The 20,416-nt window shown below is 42.1% G+C and overlaps 2 protein-coding genes across 2 annotated transcripts; one reads left to right on the top strand and one right to left on the bottom strand.

Moving 5' to 3' along the window:
* The first annotated feature begins 1,024 nt into the window (after nt 1–1,024).
* On the top strand, nt 1,025–11,157 carry LOC139375278 (kelch-like protein 28). The gene is made up of 6 exons (XM_071116898.1): nt 1,025–1,128; nt 2,400–2,660; nt 4,882–5,519; nt 5,629–6,072; nt 6,882–7,090; nt 7,200–11,157. The coding sequence occupies exons 2-6, from the start codon at nt 2,400–2,402 to the stop codon at nt 7,361–7,363; spliced, it is 1,716 nt and encodes a 571-aa protein (XP_070972999.1). The 5' UTR covers nt 1,025–1,128; the 3' UTR covers nt 7,364–11,157.
* Nucleotides 11,158–11,208: 51 nt separating this feature from the next.
* Nucleotides 11,209–20,400, bottom strand: LOC139375279 (uncharacterized protein C14orf28 homolog). The gene is made up of 5 exons (XM_071116899.1): nt 20,192–20,400; nt 17,365–17,889; nt 14,980–15,069; nt 13,079–13,213; nt 11,209–12,842 (listed from the first exon to the last, which is right to left on the bottom strand). The coding sequence occupies exons 1-5, from the start codon at nt 20,275–20,277 to the stop codon at nt 12,659–12,661; spliced, it is 1,020 nt and encodes a 339-aa protein (XP_070973000.1). The 5' UTR covers nt 20,278–20,400; the 3' UTR covers nt 11,209–12,658.
* Nucleotides 20,401–20,416: the final 16 nt, after the last annotated feature.

The following is a 20,416-nucleotide window of genomic DNA, read 5'->3' as shown; positions in this document are numbered from 1 at the left end:
GTGAAGCATTTATTTGGGCTGCAATTTCTGAGGCTGGTAACTCTAATGAACTTATTCTCTGTAGCAGAGGTAACTCTGGGTCTTCTTTTCCTGTGGCTCTCCTCACGAGAGCCAGTTTCATCGTAGTGCTTGATGGTTTTTGCGACTGCACTTGAAGATAATTTCAAAGTTCTTGAAATGTTCCGCATTGACTGACCTTCATGTCTTAAAGTAATGATGGATTGTCGTTTCTCTTTGCTTATTTGAGCTGTTCTTGCCAAAATATGGACTTGGTATTTTACCAAATAGGGCTATCTTCTGTATACCATCATTGTAGAACGTCATTGTAAATAAGAATTTGTTCTTAAATGACTTGCCTAGTTAAATAAAGGTTAAATTAAAATAAAAATATACCACCCCTACCTCGTCACAACACTGATTGGCTCAAACGCATTAAGAAGGAAAGAAATTCCATAAATTAACTTTTAAGAAGGCACACCTGTTAATTTAAATTAATTCCAGGAAGTATAAAATATATTTTGATTTGTTTAACACTTTTTTGGTTACTACATGATTTAATATGTGTTATTTCATGTCTTCACTATTATTCTACGATATAGAAAATAGTACAAATAAAGAAACACCCTGGAATGAGTAGGTGTGTCCTAACTTTTGACTGGTGCTCTATTGCATATCCGTACACGGTATACCAGTAAAAACAGATTCAAAGATTGATATGGTGGGCACCTCTGCATGGCACCAGAGGACGAGTGCAACTTCTTGAGAAGCTGATGACGATGTCGCCTACCTGTATCTGCAAATGCATGTCAATTATATACATGAAACACGTAATATCAATGATAGGATTTTTTTTATGCTGACCATTTTATTTTCATTGGATATTGCCTTCTTTCACTTTAAGCTCTCCCCTAACTTGTATTTTGTATTATGGTTGTGCACAAAAAAAGACGATACATTTAAAATGTGTGCGAAATAGCTACAAAATTACCATTCCTCTGAAGTCGCCCGCGCGCTCCCGGAAGTTACGCCGCATAAAGTGTTTGGCGTTTGTTTCCTGACAGACGCTAGGGTTCCTGCCGCTATTGCGATAAAAACAGCTATTGTCGGGACATCTGACGCTCAACACAGGTTTCTTTCCGTTGCATATCCCTGTAAATGTTTGGACAAGTGAAGTTTGATAGCTACTACATAACTGATTACCGCTCAACTAGATGGAGAACAATGTATAGCTTGCTTAGTACTGTTTATTTTTAGCATCAAATTTGCACTGGCGTGCTCTGCAGTGCCAATGCATTGGACATAGCATGCCCTTGTTATTGTAATTTCTCACAAAAGGCCGCAGAACCTTCGTACATCCGATAGCCTGGCTATTCCAGCCTACGCCAATATTACAATGTTGTAAAATATAATATTCATCAGCGGATCTGAACAGTACTTGTGGCTTGCAAGGCTGATGCTAAAAAAGTGGACCGACGACTCGAAGGCAGCAAACGTTAGCTCGCTAACGAACGTTATTGGACAGATTATATGTCAAGATAGCTGGCTAAACTAGTAAACGGATGTTACCCTTAGCTTGAGAAATGTCATGTTTATTTTTTACGTTTCTAGTCTACAAGCCGTCGAGGGGTTTTGAAAGAATTTGATCACCGACATTTGGCAAATAGATTGTTGCGCTAGCTGGCTACTAGCAAGGTTAGCGTGTTTGCTCGCTCAGCTGAGCTATAGCTACGGTATCTAGCTAAGCAAATGTAGACTAGCTTGCTAACAACATTTGACAGCTAGTTGATTTGAGCGATTTTGAGGCGTCACTCAAGCTTTGTCCATTGCTGCGAATATGCTAAATACTAATGGCATAGCTAGTTACTATTATTTAGTAACCGGGGTTATTAGCTCACTAGATGAGCCAAACTGTAGAGTGAAATAAGTATTTTTATCGTGAGGATTATTATAAATGTAAACTGATTTCTTATAAAATTTTCACCGTGAAAAAAAAAAAACATCGGGGTTTTTCCATCTTCCGTCAGGACAGTTTTGCAATGCCATTCGCTATTAATCAGATCTATATAATTAGCCTGTCTGTTAACTTGGCCATGTTCAGGGTTACACATGTCATCACACATTCTGATAATATCTGGTATGCAGTGCACTGCCACTGCGTATAGTATGTTGTACTTGATTCAGTTAACGTATTGGCATGATGCATAGTCACTTCAGATTGTGTAAGTGATGGCTCACATTGCCCGGATTTCCTTACAAATTGCTTCTGTCATTCCCTTAGATTTCACCTGGAGAGGAAAATGTGGTCTTGAGTGTCTTCTTCAACTTGTCCATAGTTCTGTGTTTTTTTCTCCTGTGTCTTTGACAGGATGCTAATGATGTGCATTTCCCCCCCCCATAAGATGGACCAGCAGGCCCAGTCCTACATGCTTGCCAGTCTGACGCGGCCCCACTCTGAGCAGCTGCTGCAAGGCCTCCAGCTGTTGCGGCAGGACCATGAACTGTGCGACATTGTGCTGCGAGTTGGGGATGCTAAGATCCATGCTCACAAAGTGGTGCTGGCGAGCATCAGCCCTTACTTCAAGGCCATGTTCACGGGAAATCTGTCAGAGAAGGAGACCTCTGAGGTGGAGTTCCAGTGTGTTGATGAGGCTGCGCTACAAGTAAGGCTCAATTAAACAAATCAAATGTTATTTGTCATAAGCACAGAATACAACGGGTGTAGACCTTTCTGAAATTCTTACTTACAAGCCCTTAACCAACAATGCAGTTCAAGAAAATATTTACTAAATAAACTAAACTATTAACAATAACTAGGTTATATACAGCGAGTACCTGTACAGAATCAATGTGGGGGGGTACAGGTTAGAGGTAATTTATACATGTGGGTAGGGGTGAAGTGACTATGCATAAATAATAAACAGCAAGCAGCAGTGTAAATAGTCCGGGTGGCCATTTGATTAATTGTTAAGCAGTCTTATAGCTTGGGGGTAGAAGCTGTTAAGGAGCCTTTTTGTCCTAGACTTGGCACTCCGGTAGCAGAGAGAAGTCAATGACTTGGGTGATTGGAGGCTTTGAAAAAAATTGGGCCTTCCTTTGACACAGCCTAGTTTATAGGTCCTGGATGGCAGGAAGCCTGGCCCCTTTGATGTACTGGGCCGTACGCACTACCCTCTGTAGTGCCTTTCGGTCAGATGCAGTTGCCATACCAGGCGGTGATGCAACCGGTCAGGATGCGCTAGGTGGTGCAGCTGTATAATTATTTTTGAGGGTCTAGGGACCCATGCCAAATCTTTTCAGTCTCCTGAGGTGGAAAAGGTGTTGTGGTCTCTTCACAATTGTCTTGGTGTGCTTGGACCATGAGTTCGTTGTGGACACCAAGGAACTTGAAACTCTCGCCCGCGTCACTTCTGACCCGTCGAAGTCTACAATTGGCTCCTTTTTCTTGCTCAAATTGGGGGAGAGGTTGTTGTCCTGGCACCACACGGCCAGGTCTCTGACCTCCCTATAGGCTGTCTCATTGTTGTAGGTGATCAGGCTTACCACTGTTGTGTTGTCTGCAAACTTAATAATGGTGTTGGAGTCATGCTTGGCCACGCAGTTGTGGGTGAACAAGGAGTATTGGGGGGGACTAAGCATGCACCCCTGAAGGGCCCCAGTGTTGAGGATCAGCGTGGCAGATGTGTTGTTGTCTACCCTTACCACCTGGGAGCGGCCTGTCAGGAAGTCCAGGATCCAGTTGCAGAGGAAGGCTTTTAGTCCCAGGGTCCTTAGCTTGGTGATGAGCTTTGTGGCTACTATGGTTGTTGAATACTGAGCTGTAGCCCATGAACAGCATTCTCACATGGGTGTTCCTTTTGTCCATGTGGGAAAGGGCAGTGTGGAGTGCGATTGAGATTGTCATCTGTGTATCGGTTGGGGCGCTATGCGAATTGGAGTGGGTCTAGGGTTTCCGGTCTGATGGTGTTGCTGTGAGCCATGACTAGCATTTCAAGGCACTTCATGGCTACCAACGTGAGTGCTACGGGCCAGTAATCATTTAGGCAGGTTACCTTCGCTTTCTTGGGTACAGGGACTATGGTGGTCTGCTTGGAACATGCAGGTATTTCAGACTTGGTCAGGGAGAGGTTGAAATGTCAGTGAAGACACTTGCCAGTTGGATTGCGCATGGTTTGAGTACACATCCTGGTAATCCGTCTGGCCCTGCGGCTTTGTGAATGTTGCCCTGTTTAAAGGGCTTGCTCACATCGGCTACGGAGAGCGTGATCACACAGTCGTCCGGAACAGCTGGTGCTCTCATGCATGCGTCAGTGTTGCTTGCCTTGAAGCGTGCATAAAAGGCATTTAGCTTGTCTGGTAGGCTCATGTCACTGGGCAGCTCACGACTGGGTTTCCCTTTGTAGTCTGTAATAGATTGCAAGCCCTGCCACATCTGACCAGCACCAGAGCCGGTGTAGTAGGATTCTATCTTACTCTGTTTTGACGCTTTGCCTGTTTGATGGTTCGTCTGAGGGCATAGCGGGATTTTTTAGTGTCCCTTTTCTTGAAAGCAGCAGCTCTAGCCTTTCGCTTGGTGCGGATGCTGTCTGTAATCCATGGCTTCAGGTTACGGTCACTGTGGGGACGACGTTGTTGATGCACTTATTGATGAAGCTGGTGACTGAGGTGGTATACTCCTCAATGCCATTGGATGCATCCTGGAACATATTCCAGTCTGTGCTAGCAGAAGTCATGTAGCGTAGCATCCGTGTCATCTGACCACTTCCGTATTGAGCGAGTTACTGGTACTACCTGCATTAGTATTTTGAAGATTTCACTGTTTACTAAAACAAGCCTTTTCTGGCTTTTTCGCATCATGATTGTTTTATTTTCCCTCCTGTATAGGCCATCGTTGAGTATGCCTACACTGGCACAGTATTCATCTCACAGGAAACGGTGGAGTCCCTACTGCCAGCTGCTAACCTACTCCAGGTCAAGCTGGTGCTGAAGGAGTGTTGCTCTTTCCTAGAGAGCCAGCTAGATGCTGGAAATTGTATAGGCATCTCTCGCTTCGCTGAGACTTATGGCTGCCATGATCTCTGCCTGGCTGCCACTAAATTCATCTGCCAGAATTTTGAAGAGGTGTGCCAGACAGAGGAGTTTTTTGAGCTGACACGGGCAGAGCTGGATGAAATAGTGTCAAATGATTGTCTGAAGGTGGTAACAGAAGAGACTGTGTTCTATGCCCTGGAGTCGTGGATCAAATATGATGTCACTGAGCGGCAGCAGCACCTGGCTCAGCTACTGCACTGCATCCGCCTGCCTCTCCTCAGTGTTAAGTTCCTTACCCGCCTCTACGAGGCAAACCACCTTATCCGGGATGACCACGCCTGCAAGCACCTGCTCAACGAGGCTCTCAAATACCATTTCATGCCTGAGCACCGGCTCTCCTACCAGACGGTGTTGTCTACACGGCCACGCTGTGCTCCCAAGGTGCTCCTTGCTGTTGGAGGCAAGGCTGGACTCTTCGCCACCCTCGAGAGGTAATGCTGAACCCCAAACAGTAGTTCAAAATGTTTTTTTAGCAGTTTCGTATGAATTGGAAATGCATTTAACAAATGTAACTAATGTTTTCATTTCTTTCTCTTGTAGCATGGAGATGTATTTCCCTCAGACGGACTCATGGATTGGGCTTGCCCCTCTCAGTGTGCCCCGCTATGAGTTTGGAGTGGCATTGTTGGACCAGAAGGTGTATGTGGTGGGTGGCATTGCCACACACATGCGACAGGGCATTAGCTACCGGAGACATGAGAGTACAGTGGAGAGATGGGACCCTGACAGCAACACCTGGTCCACAGTGGAGCGCATGGCAGAGTGTCGCAGCACCCTGGGGGTAGTGGTCTTGGCTGGGGAGCTCTATGCCCTGGGGGGCTACGACGGCCAGTACTATCTACAGTCTGTGGAAAAATATGTCCCCAAGGTGAAGGAGTGGCAGCCTGTGGCACCCATGACCAAGTCACGCAGCTGTTTTGCCACCGCTGTGCTGGATGGCATGGTCTATGCCATCGGAGGCTATGGCCCAGCCCACATGAACAGGTACGTTTTAATATAGTCAATCTGCAGTGGAATGAATTTAATTTAACAGGTAGTTTTGCTCACGTGGTTCTAGTAGGTTTTTGAAATACTATGCCTACTTCAACCTGCCGTCAACCTCCATTTGTTCCTACACATGGTAATGCTTACATCAGGAAGGTTATTTATGGTAGACCCCATAAGACCTTTTGAGGTCTTTGATCCATCCATGGAAAGGGTTTCAGCCACCCTTTCAATCATGCTCTGTTACTAGCCTGCAATGCAACCCATATTCTGTAGGATCAAAATTCGTCTTGTATTCAGACAGACATAGTTGCTTTAGTAGAACAAGAGCTCTCTTGCTGGTTAGACCCCTGTTGCTGTCTTTGCTCACTAGATAGAGAGATGTTGTAGTTACCAGTCTCCTTGACTCCCCAAACCCCTCAGGAGAATGTGTTTGGACAGGGAAGCTGTTGAGGGTTTCAGTACTTGATATTTCCAGCAAAATATAGACCTGGAATAGATGGCCTCATTAAATTGAGCTGTGACAATGGTACAGCTATATAGTATCTACAAGCAAAAAGGACCAATGGTGAATTGTATTGGCTTAGATTCAGAAAACGTTAGTCAGCCATTTTCTTTTATATGATGGACTATTAGTATTAGTCTTGCTACTGTACTAACCTGTTAAAAAAACTAACATCTGCAGTGACTGTCAAAATGCACAGTGTAACTGTACCCTTTTATTGACCGAGTATTATTTCTTGAACTCTTAAAAAAAATTATATCTATATCTATATATTTTTTTTAATATTTTTTTTTTTACTGTGCAGTGTGGAGCGGTATGACCCCAGCAAGGATGCCTGGGAAATGGTAGCCCCCATGGCAGACAAACGGATCAACTTTGGTGTTGGGGTCATGCTAGGGTTTATATTTGTGGTTGGGGGACACAACGGGGTATCACACCTGTCCAGCATTGAGAGGTATGACCCACACCAGAACCAGTGGACAGCCTGTCGGCCCATGAATGAGCCACGTACAGGTGAGTTGGGAAATGACTCAAACAAGGTTTGTTATTTTGATGCAGAGAAGTTGACCATTCAGATTGCATGGCCAGAAATAACCATTTTATGATATCCATATTTTCCCAGGGGTTGGCTCAGCGATCGTGGACAACTACCTCTATGTGGTGGGGGGTCACTCGGGGTCATCCTACCTGAACACTGTCCAGCGGTACAACCCCATCACAGACAGCTGGCTGGACTCTAGTGGCATGATGTACTGCCGCTGTAACTTTGGGCTGACTGCTCTTTGACCCATGATACCCCTGGGTAGGACTCCTTAAGAGAAGAGTTGGACGAAAGGCTTTTCTTTTCTTTTTTTCCCCCCCGTTCATCACCAGCAGGCTGAGGGCGGTGCCACACTGCCGTGAATCCCGGCGAGCAAGCTTGCTGCTGGATGAATGTGCCCAGCTGGCGACAGGGGACCACCGAGATGGCCAGAGTGAGAAGGGTCTGGTTTGGGTGGAGGAAGGCGCGGGGCAGATCACCATGGATCTTGTCACAGAGATGACCACTACTGCTGCTGGACCACAACGAGGACTCTGCCATTTTACAGAGGACTGTGGGAGAAAACTAAGTGGAGGGGGGAGAAAAAAAAAGAGAAAATAAAAAGTGTAGACTTATGTTTATGCCATTATTTCTGTTAAACACTCCAGACTTTTTTTTCTTCTTCCTGCTATGAGCAGAACATGTGTTCCAATTTTCTGGATCCTTAAAGTTTGTGTGTGCGTGTGGCGCAGAATGTCTGTATGCTTGTGAGTAGATGCATGTCAGATTAAATGATTGTTATTTTGTTTCTGTGTGCTGGACTAAAGCTCAGGCAAGGTGATTGGCTCACACACTGAGTTTGAAATGTCTGCATCTAAATCAGTGCTTCACAAAGAGAAATTGGAATCTTTATATATTCACTTACAAGGGCTGCCTTTTTTCTCTGTAAATGAAAAGAAATAGATATGAATATATCCTATAGTACATTGCCTGTAAATGTTTTTTGCATTGGTTACTAGTGTGTATTTGAATCAAGGGTTGAAGGAGAGGTTAGGAAGGATAAGCAAACCCCAATGAATTCTCCTGAGAGTACTTGCCACCTGTCTGTTTCCTCCTTGGAGAAATTCTGAGATCCCCCCCCCCCCCATGTTACAGCTTCTATTACATCATCCTGTGGTAGGGTCACACTTCATCCCTCTTTATAAGCATTCAAAAGTGACCCTGTCCCTCTTCACTGTTGGGTTTGTATGCTGCTAACTGGTGCTATATTCAGGATTCTCTTATTTTTTATTATTTTATTTGTTCCTCTGTTACTGTTGTAGATGTATATGCCCCAACTTGACAAGCTCCCATGCAATAAAGCAGTGTCTTTGCTTTGAGCCCCATGTTAAATTAAACTCTTGAGGCAGTTTATCAAGACATTACTGATCTGATGATTTCATTCTTTAGCCCCAGGGATGCCATCTGTTAAGCTATGGTTTGCCTGAAACATTGTCCCTGCAATTAAATAGTAGTGCATCTGGTTGCCCACTATCACTGCCAGTTTCCTTACAAAGAAAGTCTGTGAGATTGTGCTCTAATGGGTTAGGAACGAGCCTCTTGTTTAGCATGTGAATGATCCCTACACCCTTCTGCTTGCTTGCCACCTCTCTGCTGAAGCATGTGTGAGGAGCTGCATGTGGCCAAGGGCTTCCTGACGAGCTCAGGGAAGAGTGCATATACACAGCCTCATGAGACATGCCAAAATATGCGTTCACAAGTCTGGTGTAACTTTCCCACCTACAGACAGAGCTACAAATAGCTTTCCTCTGTGTGCCAGAATCAAAGGGTAATTTTCACTGCTAATGTATGGTACGTGTGACATACTGCCCTGCTGTCATATGGAGGGGTGAATGTGGTGTCTCTGTCAAGGGAAATTGTCACTGTCACAAAGTCTTTGACAGACCAACAAGGGCATGGGGACAGAGCTCAAAGTACACCCCCCCCCCCCCCCCCAGAAGGCTGCAGGCTGAGTCTGGGTGTTGTAGCTTTGGGTCACTCTAAAGGACAGGTAACATGAGGCAATAGAGATAACTAATGTGATGTGTAAACCTCAAGAGTCCCTGTTGTTGGTCCAGAATGAAATAGTTTTTTTCCTTGTATTGTACATTATAGATGTTTGCACATGTGGAAAACTTAAATGGAGCTCTGCATTGCACTTACCAAACTATTTGGTATGAAGTGTAATTTCAATTTGTACATAGGTCTCGATTTAGGTTTATGGCATTTAAACAATGCAATATTGTTTTCAGTGGATACAATTTTTGCTTTGAATTTGACTTCCTCAAAGTCAGGGTGTCTCATATTGCTGTGATGTTATCACACGTGGCATGTCTGTCTGTTCACATGTTTATATTGTCTGATGAAAGACCACTGTTATTCAAACCTCTGTTTTCCTCATCCCACTTTGCATTGCGTGCTCTTGTCTTTGGGAACATTTCCAATGTTGTGCCTGTCAGTTCACATGTACTAGGAAAAGTTTGCAGACAGATGCATTGTGTACTCCAGTAAAAATACCAGTTATTGTTTTGCATTTTTCACAAGTAATGTAAGATTGGCACAAGACTTTGACTGTGTATGGGTCTTGCTCTAAGCCATCTTATCGGTCTCACCAGAGAGCAGCCTTGCAGTTACAGTACTGCAGTTTTGTGTGTTCTTCCATTTAACACACTTGTCAGTTGTGGTTACAAATGACAGTACACTTACCCTCTAACTTTACCTTGGACTATTTAGTCTTGCTCTAGCAATAAGAGGCCGAGTACGAGCTTGTCCAAACAAGTATGTGAGTTCTTCACTTGATGAGGACTCTTTTTCAAAATACTTCATTTATTTTTGGTTTAGTCTTAGGGGTAATTCAATTGGATTTCAAGGTGTCAGGGTTAGATGGCTGCTGCTGTGTTTTTTTTCTCATCCTGGAATAGTGGGCTTTATCATTTCACACTGTAAACATCTCCAGCAATCCTGTCATTTTCTTCATGTTTTCTTTTTAAAGACGCCATTGTTAAGTTGTCACGGGATGCAAGTAAATGGTGAGCCATTTTAACCTGCATGACTACAGCTCCTCTTCTAAATGCATACTATTTAGCTGCATAACTATGAAATTATTCTGTAATTTCTTTGGATTTTATTCATTTGGAATAATGTTAATGCAAATCTAACATTGCAAACAACTAATTGGGGAAACTTTACATTCTTGGGAGATCCTAAGATAGACAAACAGTGCATTTTTGGGGGGTGAATAAACGGCCATTTCATATAGTTCAAAAGGATCTAATACTTTCTTTTAAACATTTGCCATTTATTGAATATTTCTTCCATTTAGATTGTGTGTACTTTTTAACACTTGATGTTAGGTAAATGAGGCATTCGTCTATCCACAACAGGCTGGTAGGATGAGCCTGAACATCAGAACAGTGAAAATCACGCAGGCGTGATTGTCTGCAGCTACCATCTATTGTCAAGCATTTGTTTCACTAGCATGTAGGTTATCCTTGTGGGGATATTGAAAACCACAATGTTAGGGATGTATTTATACTGACTTATTCACTGCGTTGGCTCTTGGTCATAACTCTTGGTCATACGTGGAATCTGAAAACATCAAACTGCAAAATGAAGGGATGTATAGATGTGTGTGTGAAGTTAATTTACTTATTTATCATGGCCTAACCATGTCTTGTTTTGACAACTCACCAAAGTGCTTGTTTTAAAGAATGCAGAGGGAGTACTAATATCAAGTCTGGAAAAGACTCACTGCTGTCTTGTCTAAAAAAATAAAAGAATTGAAACCGATGTCAATGTTAGCCAAATGAACACTGCTTCATTTCCATTTCCCATGAGTGTGTCTGAAGGGGATATTTTTGAATTGTATATCATGTGGATTATTACTGGAACTACAAGGACCTTGCTGTAGAAGCTGCATTTCCCCCACATGTTATCATGCTTTGAACATCCATTTTAGCCAGTTTATTTATTTGGTGCAGTTGTACCCTGTTAAAATGAATAAATGCCTGCCTTAAAGGTACGCTTTGTTCTTGTCTCTAGTTTTATGTGCAACAAACCAACATACAAATGCTAGAATATAAAAATATTTGTATTGCTTAAAACTTCAATGACTGCATAGAAAGAAAAAAAAACCCACCATTCAATGCATGAACAAGGATTGTTGCTCAAAGAGTTTCATTATTTAGTTCTGACAAAGATGAAACTGGCAGAGGTCAATGCTTAACAGTACATATGTGCATATGAAGCCTGTGATGAGCAGTAGTGTTATTTCCAAATGATCAAATGCATTACAAAATCACATTTATTTACTAATGCTTTGACATCTTGTTTAGATTGGGATGTAACAATGTACCATATTGAATTGTGCAGAATAATTTGAATTCAGGGTATTATATGCTACTGTGAAAGGTAAGCACTCAAGAAGCACTTATGTAACATCACTATGCTGGGGTACTTGTAAGTACAAGTAATTACTTACATTTAAGACAGAACTGAAATTTTATCCAATGATACATTTTCACACAATATACAAATATTTGAGCAGGTATTCATTTTAATACAAGTTAACGCTGTGTGACTCACTTCCAAGTTGAAGCCCAATGGACAGCTTAAAACAAGCAAGTAAATTAAGGATAATGATTGAATTTCCACAAAATGCAAATACTGTTTCAAATGTTTTTAAACAGGGGAAATAGTACAAAAAAGCACCAGTTTGATCTGAGGTCAGGGCTAGTATGCAGAAAAGGATTGTAGTAGATGAGTCCTGTACAATCTCAGATGCTTCACTAGTCTAGCCTATATATACCCTGTTGACAATTCTACATCAAAGTTTGATTAGCTGAATTTGCTTCTCTGAAAGTGCAACCATTTCACCCAAGACAACTAAACACACTGCAAGCAAACTTTTGTTTTTGTTGCAGTGGAGCTATTTAAGGTTGAGTTGATTTTTTAATATGCATACCTCCCCAGAACTATTATAGTCCATGCATATATTCTTGGATTCCAAGCATGCCCAAAGAGAAGATGAACTTATCATTTTGCACAGTGAGTGTTTGAGGCAACAGTCAGGCAAAATGGAGCACATAATTCCAAAAAGTAATCTCAAAGTATAAAAACAAGGAAGTTGTTGACATGATCTCCTAAAAAGTTTGGAAATGTGGTATAAGCCTTTTCAAACTAGATAAAAATGTCAATAAATATGATTAGGTGATAAAAGTATCTGGTAAGAGCTCACTGAGGAATGGAAGACAAAACCCATCATGAGCCAAATGTAAAGTAACTTGGATACTATTTCTGTGAATGAAGGGCAATAAACAGGAAGGTGTTAGTGTGCATTTTTCAAAAGATGCTTCCCTATCAGTGTTATCTAGTATCTACCTCCTTCCTTCTGGACCATGGTGACACAATTGGGGTCAATTCCTTTTCAATTCAAGTAAATTCAGGAGAATTTATTTTCATCCTGAAATGATGGAATGAAAAATGGAACCGACCCCATCCCTGCTTGGTTACATTAGTGCATCTCATTTGTCTGAGGCGCGGATGTAGACAAGGGAAGAGAGAAGGAGGAGTTCAGGGGGCTTGTTTAACAGAATCAGGTTGTCGCTCCTCAGCCCGTCATAGTGCATCCAGTAGCCGTCTATCTGGAAGGCTGCAGAGTAGTGATGCTCCTCCTTGTTGAAGAGTGTGGCGCCCTCCAGTGAGTACCTGTGGAAAAGCAGAGAGTTGCAATTGGATTTTTCTGCATGTTGAAGACCATTCTCGGTTACCAGAAAAAGCTTAAAGAAATCGGGGCAAATAGCAAAGTACATGCAAGTGGGTGCTGTTTAAACAAAATAAAAACAGATAGCCAATCAATTACATTTAACATCCAGGGAGAAAAATAAACAGCACCTAAGACAATGAGGCTGGGATACGAGTCCTGCTCTACAAGATTTATTTACCTGTGTTGGGATAGGGCTAGATGGTAGGGAACATAGGACAGCTCCTCAGACTTCCAAAGCTGCATGTTGAGAATGACAAAAGGAGGTGGTCCATGGCAGAAGACCCTCTGAGAGAACTCCCTCAACCCATTACACCTGAAGAACAGACAGCAAATCAGTCAGAATCAGAAAGAACATAAAAAAAAGATAGTGATTCAACATTATGTCTCTGGTGATTTGGAAAGCCACAGACAATCAACAATATAATAATACTATTGGATTAAAAGTGAAACATCTGTAATAGGAACAAAAACACCATATATACAGTGCATTCGGAAATTATTCAGACCCCTTCCCTTTTTCCACATTGTTACATTACAGACGTATTCTAAAATTGATTTTTTTTTTTAAATTCCCCCCCCTCAATCTAAACACAATAGCCCATAATGACAAAGCGCAAACAGGTTTTTAGAATTTTTTGCAAAAAAAACAACAGAAATACCTTATTTACACAAGTATTCAGACCCTTTGCTATGATACTCAAAATTGAGCTCAGGTTTCATCCTGTTTCCATTGATCATCCTTGAGATGCTTCTACAACTTGATTGGAGTCCACCTGTGGTAAATTCAATTGATTGGACAGGATTTGGAAAAGCACACACCTATCTATATAAGGTCCCACACAGCTGACATTGCATGTCAGAGTAAAACCAAGCCGAAGGAACTGTCCGTAGAGAACCAAGAACCGATGGTCACTGACAGAGCTCCAGGGTTCCTCTGTGATGATGGGAGAACCTTCCAGAAGGACAACCATCTCTGTAGCACTCCACCAATCAGGCCTTTATGGTAGAGTGGTCAGACGGAAGCCACTCCTCAGTAAAAGGCACATGACAGCCCACTTGGAGTTTGCCAAAAATGCACCTAAAGGACTCAGACGAAACCGAGATTGAACTCTTTGGCCTGAATCCCAAGCGTCACGTCTGGAGGAAACCTGGCACCATCCCTACAGTGAAGCATTGTGGTGGTAGCATCATGCTGTGGGGATGTTTTTCAGTGGTAGGGACTGGGAGACTAGTCAGGATCGAGGGAAAGATGAACAGAGCAAAGTACAGAGATCCTTAATGAAAACCTGCTCCAGAGCGCTCAGGACCTCAGACTGGGGTGAAGGTTCACCTTCTAACAGGACAACGACCCTAATCACACAATGCAGGCGTGAGTTCAGGACAAGTCTCTGAATGTCCTTGATTGGCCCAGCCAGAGCCTGGACATGAACCCGATCGAACATCTCTGGAGAGACCTGAAAATAGCTGTGCAAAAACACTCCCCATCCAACCTGACAGAGCTTGAGAGGATCTACAAAGAAGAATGGGAGAAACTCCCCAAATACAGATGTGCCAAGCTTGTAGCATTATACCCAAGAAGACGCAAGGCTGTAATTGCTGCCAAAGGTGCTTCAACAAAGTACAGAGTAAAGTGTCTGAATACTTATGTAAATGTGATATTTCAGTTTAAAATTTGTATAAATTAAGAAACATTTCTAAAAACCTGATTTTGCTTTGTCATTACGGGGTATTGTGTGTAAATGAGGGGAAAAAGATGTAATACATTTGAATAAGGCTATTTACGTAACAAAATGTGGAAAAAGTGAAGGGGTCTGAATATTTACGAATGCACTGCACTAATATATACCATATATGTCGGAGTATCTTTTAATGTGTATATGAAACTGTATTTTTGTCATGTAAAACTGTGTGTAAAAGTACCATGTATGTAAAAAAAATGTATGAATAATGTATATGTAACAAAATAGCGATTAAAAACTCAAATGTAAAACTAATTTACTTTTGTTCTCCGGAGAGGGGGTGTGGTGGATGGGCCAATATACAGTATATAAATATATATTTTTAAACATTGTCTCTCACCCCAGTTCTTTGCAGAGAATGATCTTGGGACAGAAGAACTCATCCACAGCTGACTGAATGGGATCTCTAGGGGGCAGCTCGTGAGGAGGACTGGGATGGAAGAAAAAGGGTAAGAAGGCTAACTGAACACCATGTAGTGAAACCAGGTAAAAGCTATGATCCTTTATTGATGTCCCTTGTTAAATCCACTTCAAATCAGTGTAGATGAAGGGAAGGAGACATGTTAAATAAATATTTTTAAGCCGCGAGACAATTGAGACAGATTGTGTTTGTGAGCCATTCAGAGGGTGAATGGGCAAGACAAAATATGTAAGTGCCTTTGAACGGGATATATATATTTAACTAGTAGGCGTAAGCACCAGTTTGTCAAGAACTGCAACGCTGCTGGGTTTTTCAAGCTCAACAGTTTCCCATGTGTATCAAGAATAATCCACCACCCAAAGGACATCTAGACAATTTGACAACTGTGGGAAGCATTGGAGTCAACATGGGTCAGCATTTCTGTGGATGCTTTTGACACCTTGTAGAGTCCATGCCTCAACAAATTGAGGCTGTTCTGAGGACAAAGGCAGGGGAGGTTCATGCAATTCAATATTAGGATGGTGTTCTTAATGTTTTGTACACTGCGTATTTATAACTCTCTCAAGATAGTTCATCTGTGTTGTTTTCAATGGGAGCAAAAAAAGCATAGTGGGTAGCACAAGCAAGGAGCTCCTATTGTCGCGTTCTAGCATGCATTTCAATATTTCTGTTAGAAAAATGTATTCTCTGTGAAGTGCGTTTGCAATAACTAAATTCGCCCTTGCACTCCTTGTAAATCTACCTCATCCCCATATATTACTTACACTCTTGCTCTTCTGCACCCTAGTATCTCTACTTGCACATCATCATCTGCACATCTATCACTCCAGTATTAATGCTAAATCGTAATTATTTCACCTCTATGGCCCATTTATTGCCTACCTCCCTAGATTTGCACATAGATTTTTCTATTGTGTTACTGACTGTACGTTTGTTTATATGTAACTCTGTGTTGTTGTTTTTGGCGCACTGCTTTGCTTTACCTTGGCCAGGTCGCAGTTGTAAATGAGAACTTGTTCTCTTGTTAAATAAAATAAAAAGGTGAAAAAAATTCAAATAAACAACGCAATGTTTTTAACTTTGGCAGAGTGTACTAAGTTACGTAGAAGTGCCTATGTTCTTAACAGACTGGAGTTTTGGGAACAGAAAACTGGACTGAGCTTGGGCGTTTCTTCGATGAGAAAAATCGGCAGAATGTCGGCCCAATTCCATAGATGGGTTAGCTGATAACGTTACCAGAACGAAGCCCACGCTACAAATGGGGCAGAAGTCCATGTGTTGTGATTCTGGACGGCCTGATAGTTAGTTTCGTGTTATGGTTGCTGTCACGTGGGGAATAATAAATTGCTCGTTTGTTGGTTTCATCATGTTCTTGATACCATGTCTTGTTTTGAGGTATTTGACCGATTTCATGACAATGCTAATACGGCAAAAAAATTGCTAGCTATCTAACCAACAACTGACACGATGTATTTGAGAGACAAGTGCTCATTGTGCAAATGTTTTTGTTTTCAATAAACATTGAAGACAAAATATATTGTTTACATCATGTCAACAATCTAAGCCAATCCTGTCTGTTTTGCCAAATAGTTGCTCAAGTGGCGGTTTTGTTGCTAAAAAAAACAACAACAACAACCTGTCTGTACTCTCCCACTGCTGGCCACACTGGGCTTCCTATCCTCACCATATTTGGTGGGGAGTGGAAATTCCAACCAGAGGCTTCAGATTTATGAATCCAGTGAAACTCTATCCACCACCACTATCAGGCAGCATACATGTACTGTATTTACACTAACCTAATCCACGTAATCTCCAACCTGAAAGAAAAGTACCAATAACAAAAACTTAAAATAGTGGTTGGGATTTGATAATGGGCACAGTATAATCCACTGTCGACATGCAACCCACCGTGGGTAAACATTACTTTATTAGGCTCTGGCAGAGACTAGACCAGAGCTGTTAAGAAACCAACCACACTTCATCATTTCATACTATGATCATTAGAAAGCTGAACCTTATTTTAGTCAAGCAGCGTGTCAAGGGGGCAAAATAAAAGCCTCTTGAAGACAGAAGTGTAGACCAGCTGTCCAGAAGAATTAGCATTGCAAGCAATAGAGACATGGAAGGTCCTCCCATTTGAACTCATAGCTTTTTGGCTACCTTATTTATAGTGAATCGCTATTGGTTTTCATTCATTTTTACAAATTAAGGATTACTGGTCTCTGATCAGAAGCTGAACAAGCTCTGGATCCTCCCACACTGACCAGAATACAGATTTTGGTTTACAGCTTTTGCCTCTCTTACTTGATGTTGATGGTTTTCTGTATGAACTCTTGGAAACGAGCAGGACAGCTCCAGTTGGTGCACAGACTCTCCTGCATGGTAGACATCATTGTCTCCAAGTTCTTGGTGAAGTTCTCATGTTCATTACCAAACAGGTCGATCTCCAACGCTGCATGGTGGATCACTGAGCGGTACTGCCTCTTGGACATCCTGTCCCAGATCCACAGCATCTTAACGGTGGTGTAGTCATACGAGTCCATCAGGTAGAGGAAATGCTCCACAAACTGCCTGCCCAGGAATATGCCCACCTCCCGGGGAAAGCTCTGGTTGTCTCTCAAAATTACATAAAGAATCATGAGGAACCCATCGATGGTGCAGGTGTTCTTTAGGCTTATCTTAACATACAGAGGGGTGCATGAGATGGCCTTCCTCCCTGCCCTGATGGTGTAAACACCCCCCCATGGGAGCACAGGCCTCCAAAAGGAACGGTCCTCTTCATCATTGTTGTTGATGGATGCACGGATCTCCTCAAACAATGTCTTGGTCCTAGGGAAACAACATGAAGGTACGTTATCATTCACTCTGGGTTGAAGTTTTGCCCTTAAAAAATAACTTATCCTTTACAACCAAATAAAAAATTGTAAATGGAATGTTATAGAAGGGTCCACACACTTTTTCCCCACATTTTACAGAAACTTACCCCTAACAGCATTCCTTCATTCTTGTTGTATGGGGGCCCTGAAAAAATATGAACAAAATCTCCCAAAACATCCTTTTATAGACGGCAAAGCTGTCAGTATTGTGATGCATGTCTTTAGATGTCGTTCCATTTTTCGTGTATCCTGCTGCGACAGGTAACTAGCAAAATAAAGGAAACACCAACATAGTGTATTAATAGGGCAATGGGCCACCACAAGCTGCCAGAACAGCTTTGCTGTGCCTCGGCAGAGATTCTACAAGTGTCTGGAACTTCCTGTGTGGAAGCACCCCATGCTTTCAATATACACTACATGTCCACCTACTTTTGGCCACCTCCTCATCAAACATCTCATTCCAAAATCAGGGGCATTAATATAGAGTTGGTCCCCCCTTTGCTGCTATAACAGCCTCCACTCTTCTGGAAAGGTTTTCCACCAGAATGTCATTGTATGCTGTAGTGTTAAGATTTCCCTTCACCGGAACTAAGGGGCCGAGTCCGAACCATGAAAAATAGACCCAGACCATCATTCCTCCTCCACTTCACAATAACAGCACTTACAGATGACCGGGGCAGCTGTAGCAGGGCAGACATTTTATGAACTGACTTATTGGCATCCTATGACAGTGCCATGTTGAAAGTCACTGAGCTCTTCAGTATGGGCCATTCTCCTGCCAATGTCTGTTTATGGCGATTGCATGGTTGTATGCTCGGTTTTATACACCAGTCAGCAACGGGTGTGGCTGAAATAGCCGAATCCACAAATCTGAAGGGGTGTCCTCATACTTTCGGCCATGTAGTGTACTTTGTATCCCTCAAGTGTTTCTTTTTTTTGAGGAGTGACCTGCAAAATGGACCGAGTGGTAGCGCTCGAGTCGCAACAAAATGGAATATAATGTTGCGGATAAAGTTTGGAATTACATAATTTTGTGTACAATAGCTAAAGAAATGCATCACTACACTGACAGCTTTGCCGTTTCTAAAAGGATGTATTTGGGTGTTTTTGGAGCCTTCGTTCATACTTTTCAGGGCACCCATACTACACAAGGATGAGGAAGTGATTTGCTGTTTGGGGTAAGTTAAAACATGTCAAATCACTAAAAAGCTGTCTGTGCCCTTCTATAGCATACCATTTACATAAAAAAAAAATGAAATGTGGTTAAAAAAAACTCCCAAAAAACACTTATCCTTTTAGCACAGTTCGATGATCTCAAATCCGTACCTTCATCTTCCTTATGATTAATAAGGGTTTACCTGCATGGGATTGGTTAAGGAAGGTATTCATAATTTACTAAATAATTAAGCTACATATGAGTGTGCATGGCAATACATCCCTCATGCCAGGGGTCATCCCATCTTGTAGCAAGCCAACTGTCAGATCTGAGGATGACATGCATAATTGCAATGCAAACCCCGGTAGCTAGTTACATAATGCATTTAAAAATATATATGATAAACGTTTAGTCAGCATTATTTAATAAATCGAATTGAAGACTAACATGGCAGCTAGATATAATTAATGCTCTACTGCATGTAACTTCGATACTTTTGACATCCAAGTTGCAACAAACACTGGGGTGTAATCAGTCCAAACAGTTAAACCCAACGAAAACGAGAGTTTATATTGGACAAATGCAGGTAGGTCCCTCCCCGTTTCGTTCGCATCCGTGTAGGTAACGTTTTGCAACAGAATCAGGGTTTGACTAGCCTGCTGCATAAATTCTACTGACCTGCAGCTTTTTTTCAGATTTGACATTTACGCATCAGGTTAGGATAATTATGTTTAAGATTAGGAAAATGTTTAGGGCTAGCTAAAATACAAAAAAACAATCAACTTTTGGACGTTAATTTGATAAAAGCAGTATCCCTTCTAGCCATTACCACATAACCAGCGTAATGAATACGCCCCTGGTATACACCAGCTGCTAGTACACGTTAGCTTAGCAGACCATCTAACGTTACTAGCTAGTTAGCTAACTCCCCTCCCCCACGTTTTAGTGCCTTTACGTGTGGATGCAATATTACCAAATGTTGATGTCGGATTATCTACCAATGTTTTCAAATATATGTGTTGGTTGGTTAGTTAGTCTAGCTAGCTAGATCACATGCAAGTTAGCTTAGCAGCTGGCTACCAAACGTTAGTAACGTTACCTTTCAATTTGCAGACTCTCTTCGGTGCTCGAAATCAGGGTTTTGAGGTCTTCTGTTTCGGTCAAAATGCAGAATTTGCTCTCCATCGTTCTCTGTATTTCTTCATGTCTTAATTCAGGCCAACAGCCAGAAATCCTTCTATGTAACCCTCGAGAAAGCTTGGCACTCAGCAAGCTTCAAAATATCCAGAGCAATGTCAAGTTACGCCCATTGCTTCGCGTGACC

This window comes from Oncorhynchus clarkii, chromosome 19 (assembly GCF_045791955.1).
Source record: "Oncorhynchus clarkii lewisi isolate Uvic-CL-2024 chromosome 19, UVic_Ocla_1.0, whole genome shotgun sequence".
Classification (NCBI taxonomy): Eukaryota; Metazoa; Chordata; class Actinopteri; order Salmoniformes; family Salmonidae; genus Oncorhynchus; species Oncorhynchus clarkii.
The sequence above is the reverse complement of the archived record's forward strand: the minus strand, read 5'-3'. Positions and strand labels throughout refer to the sequence as shown.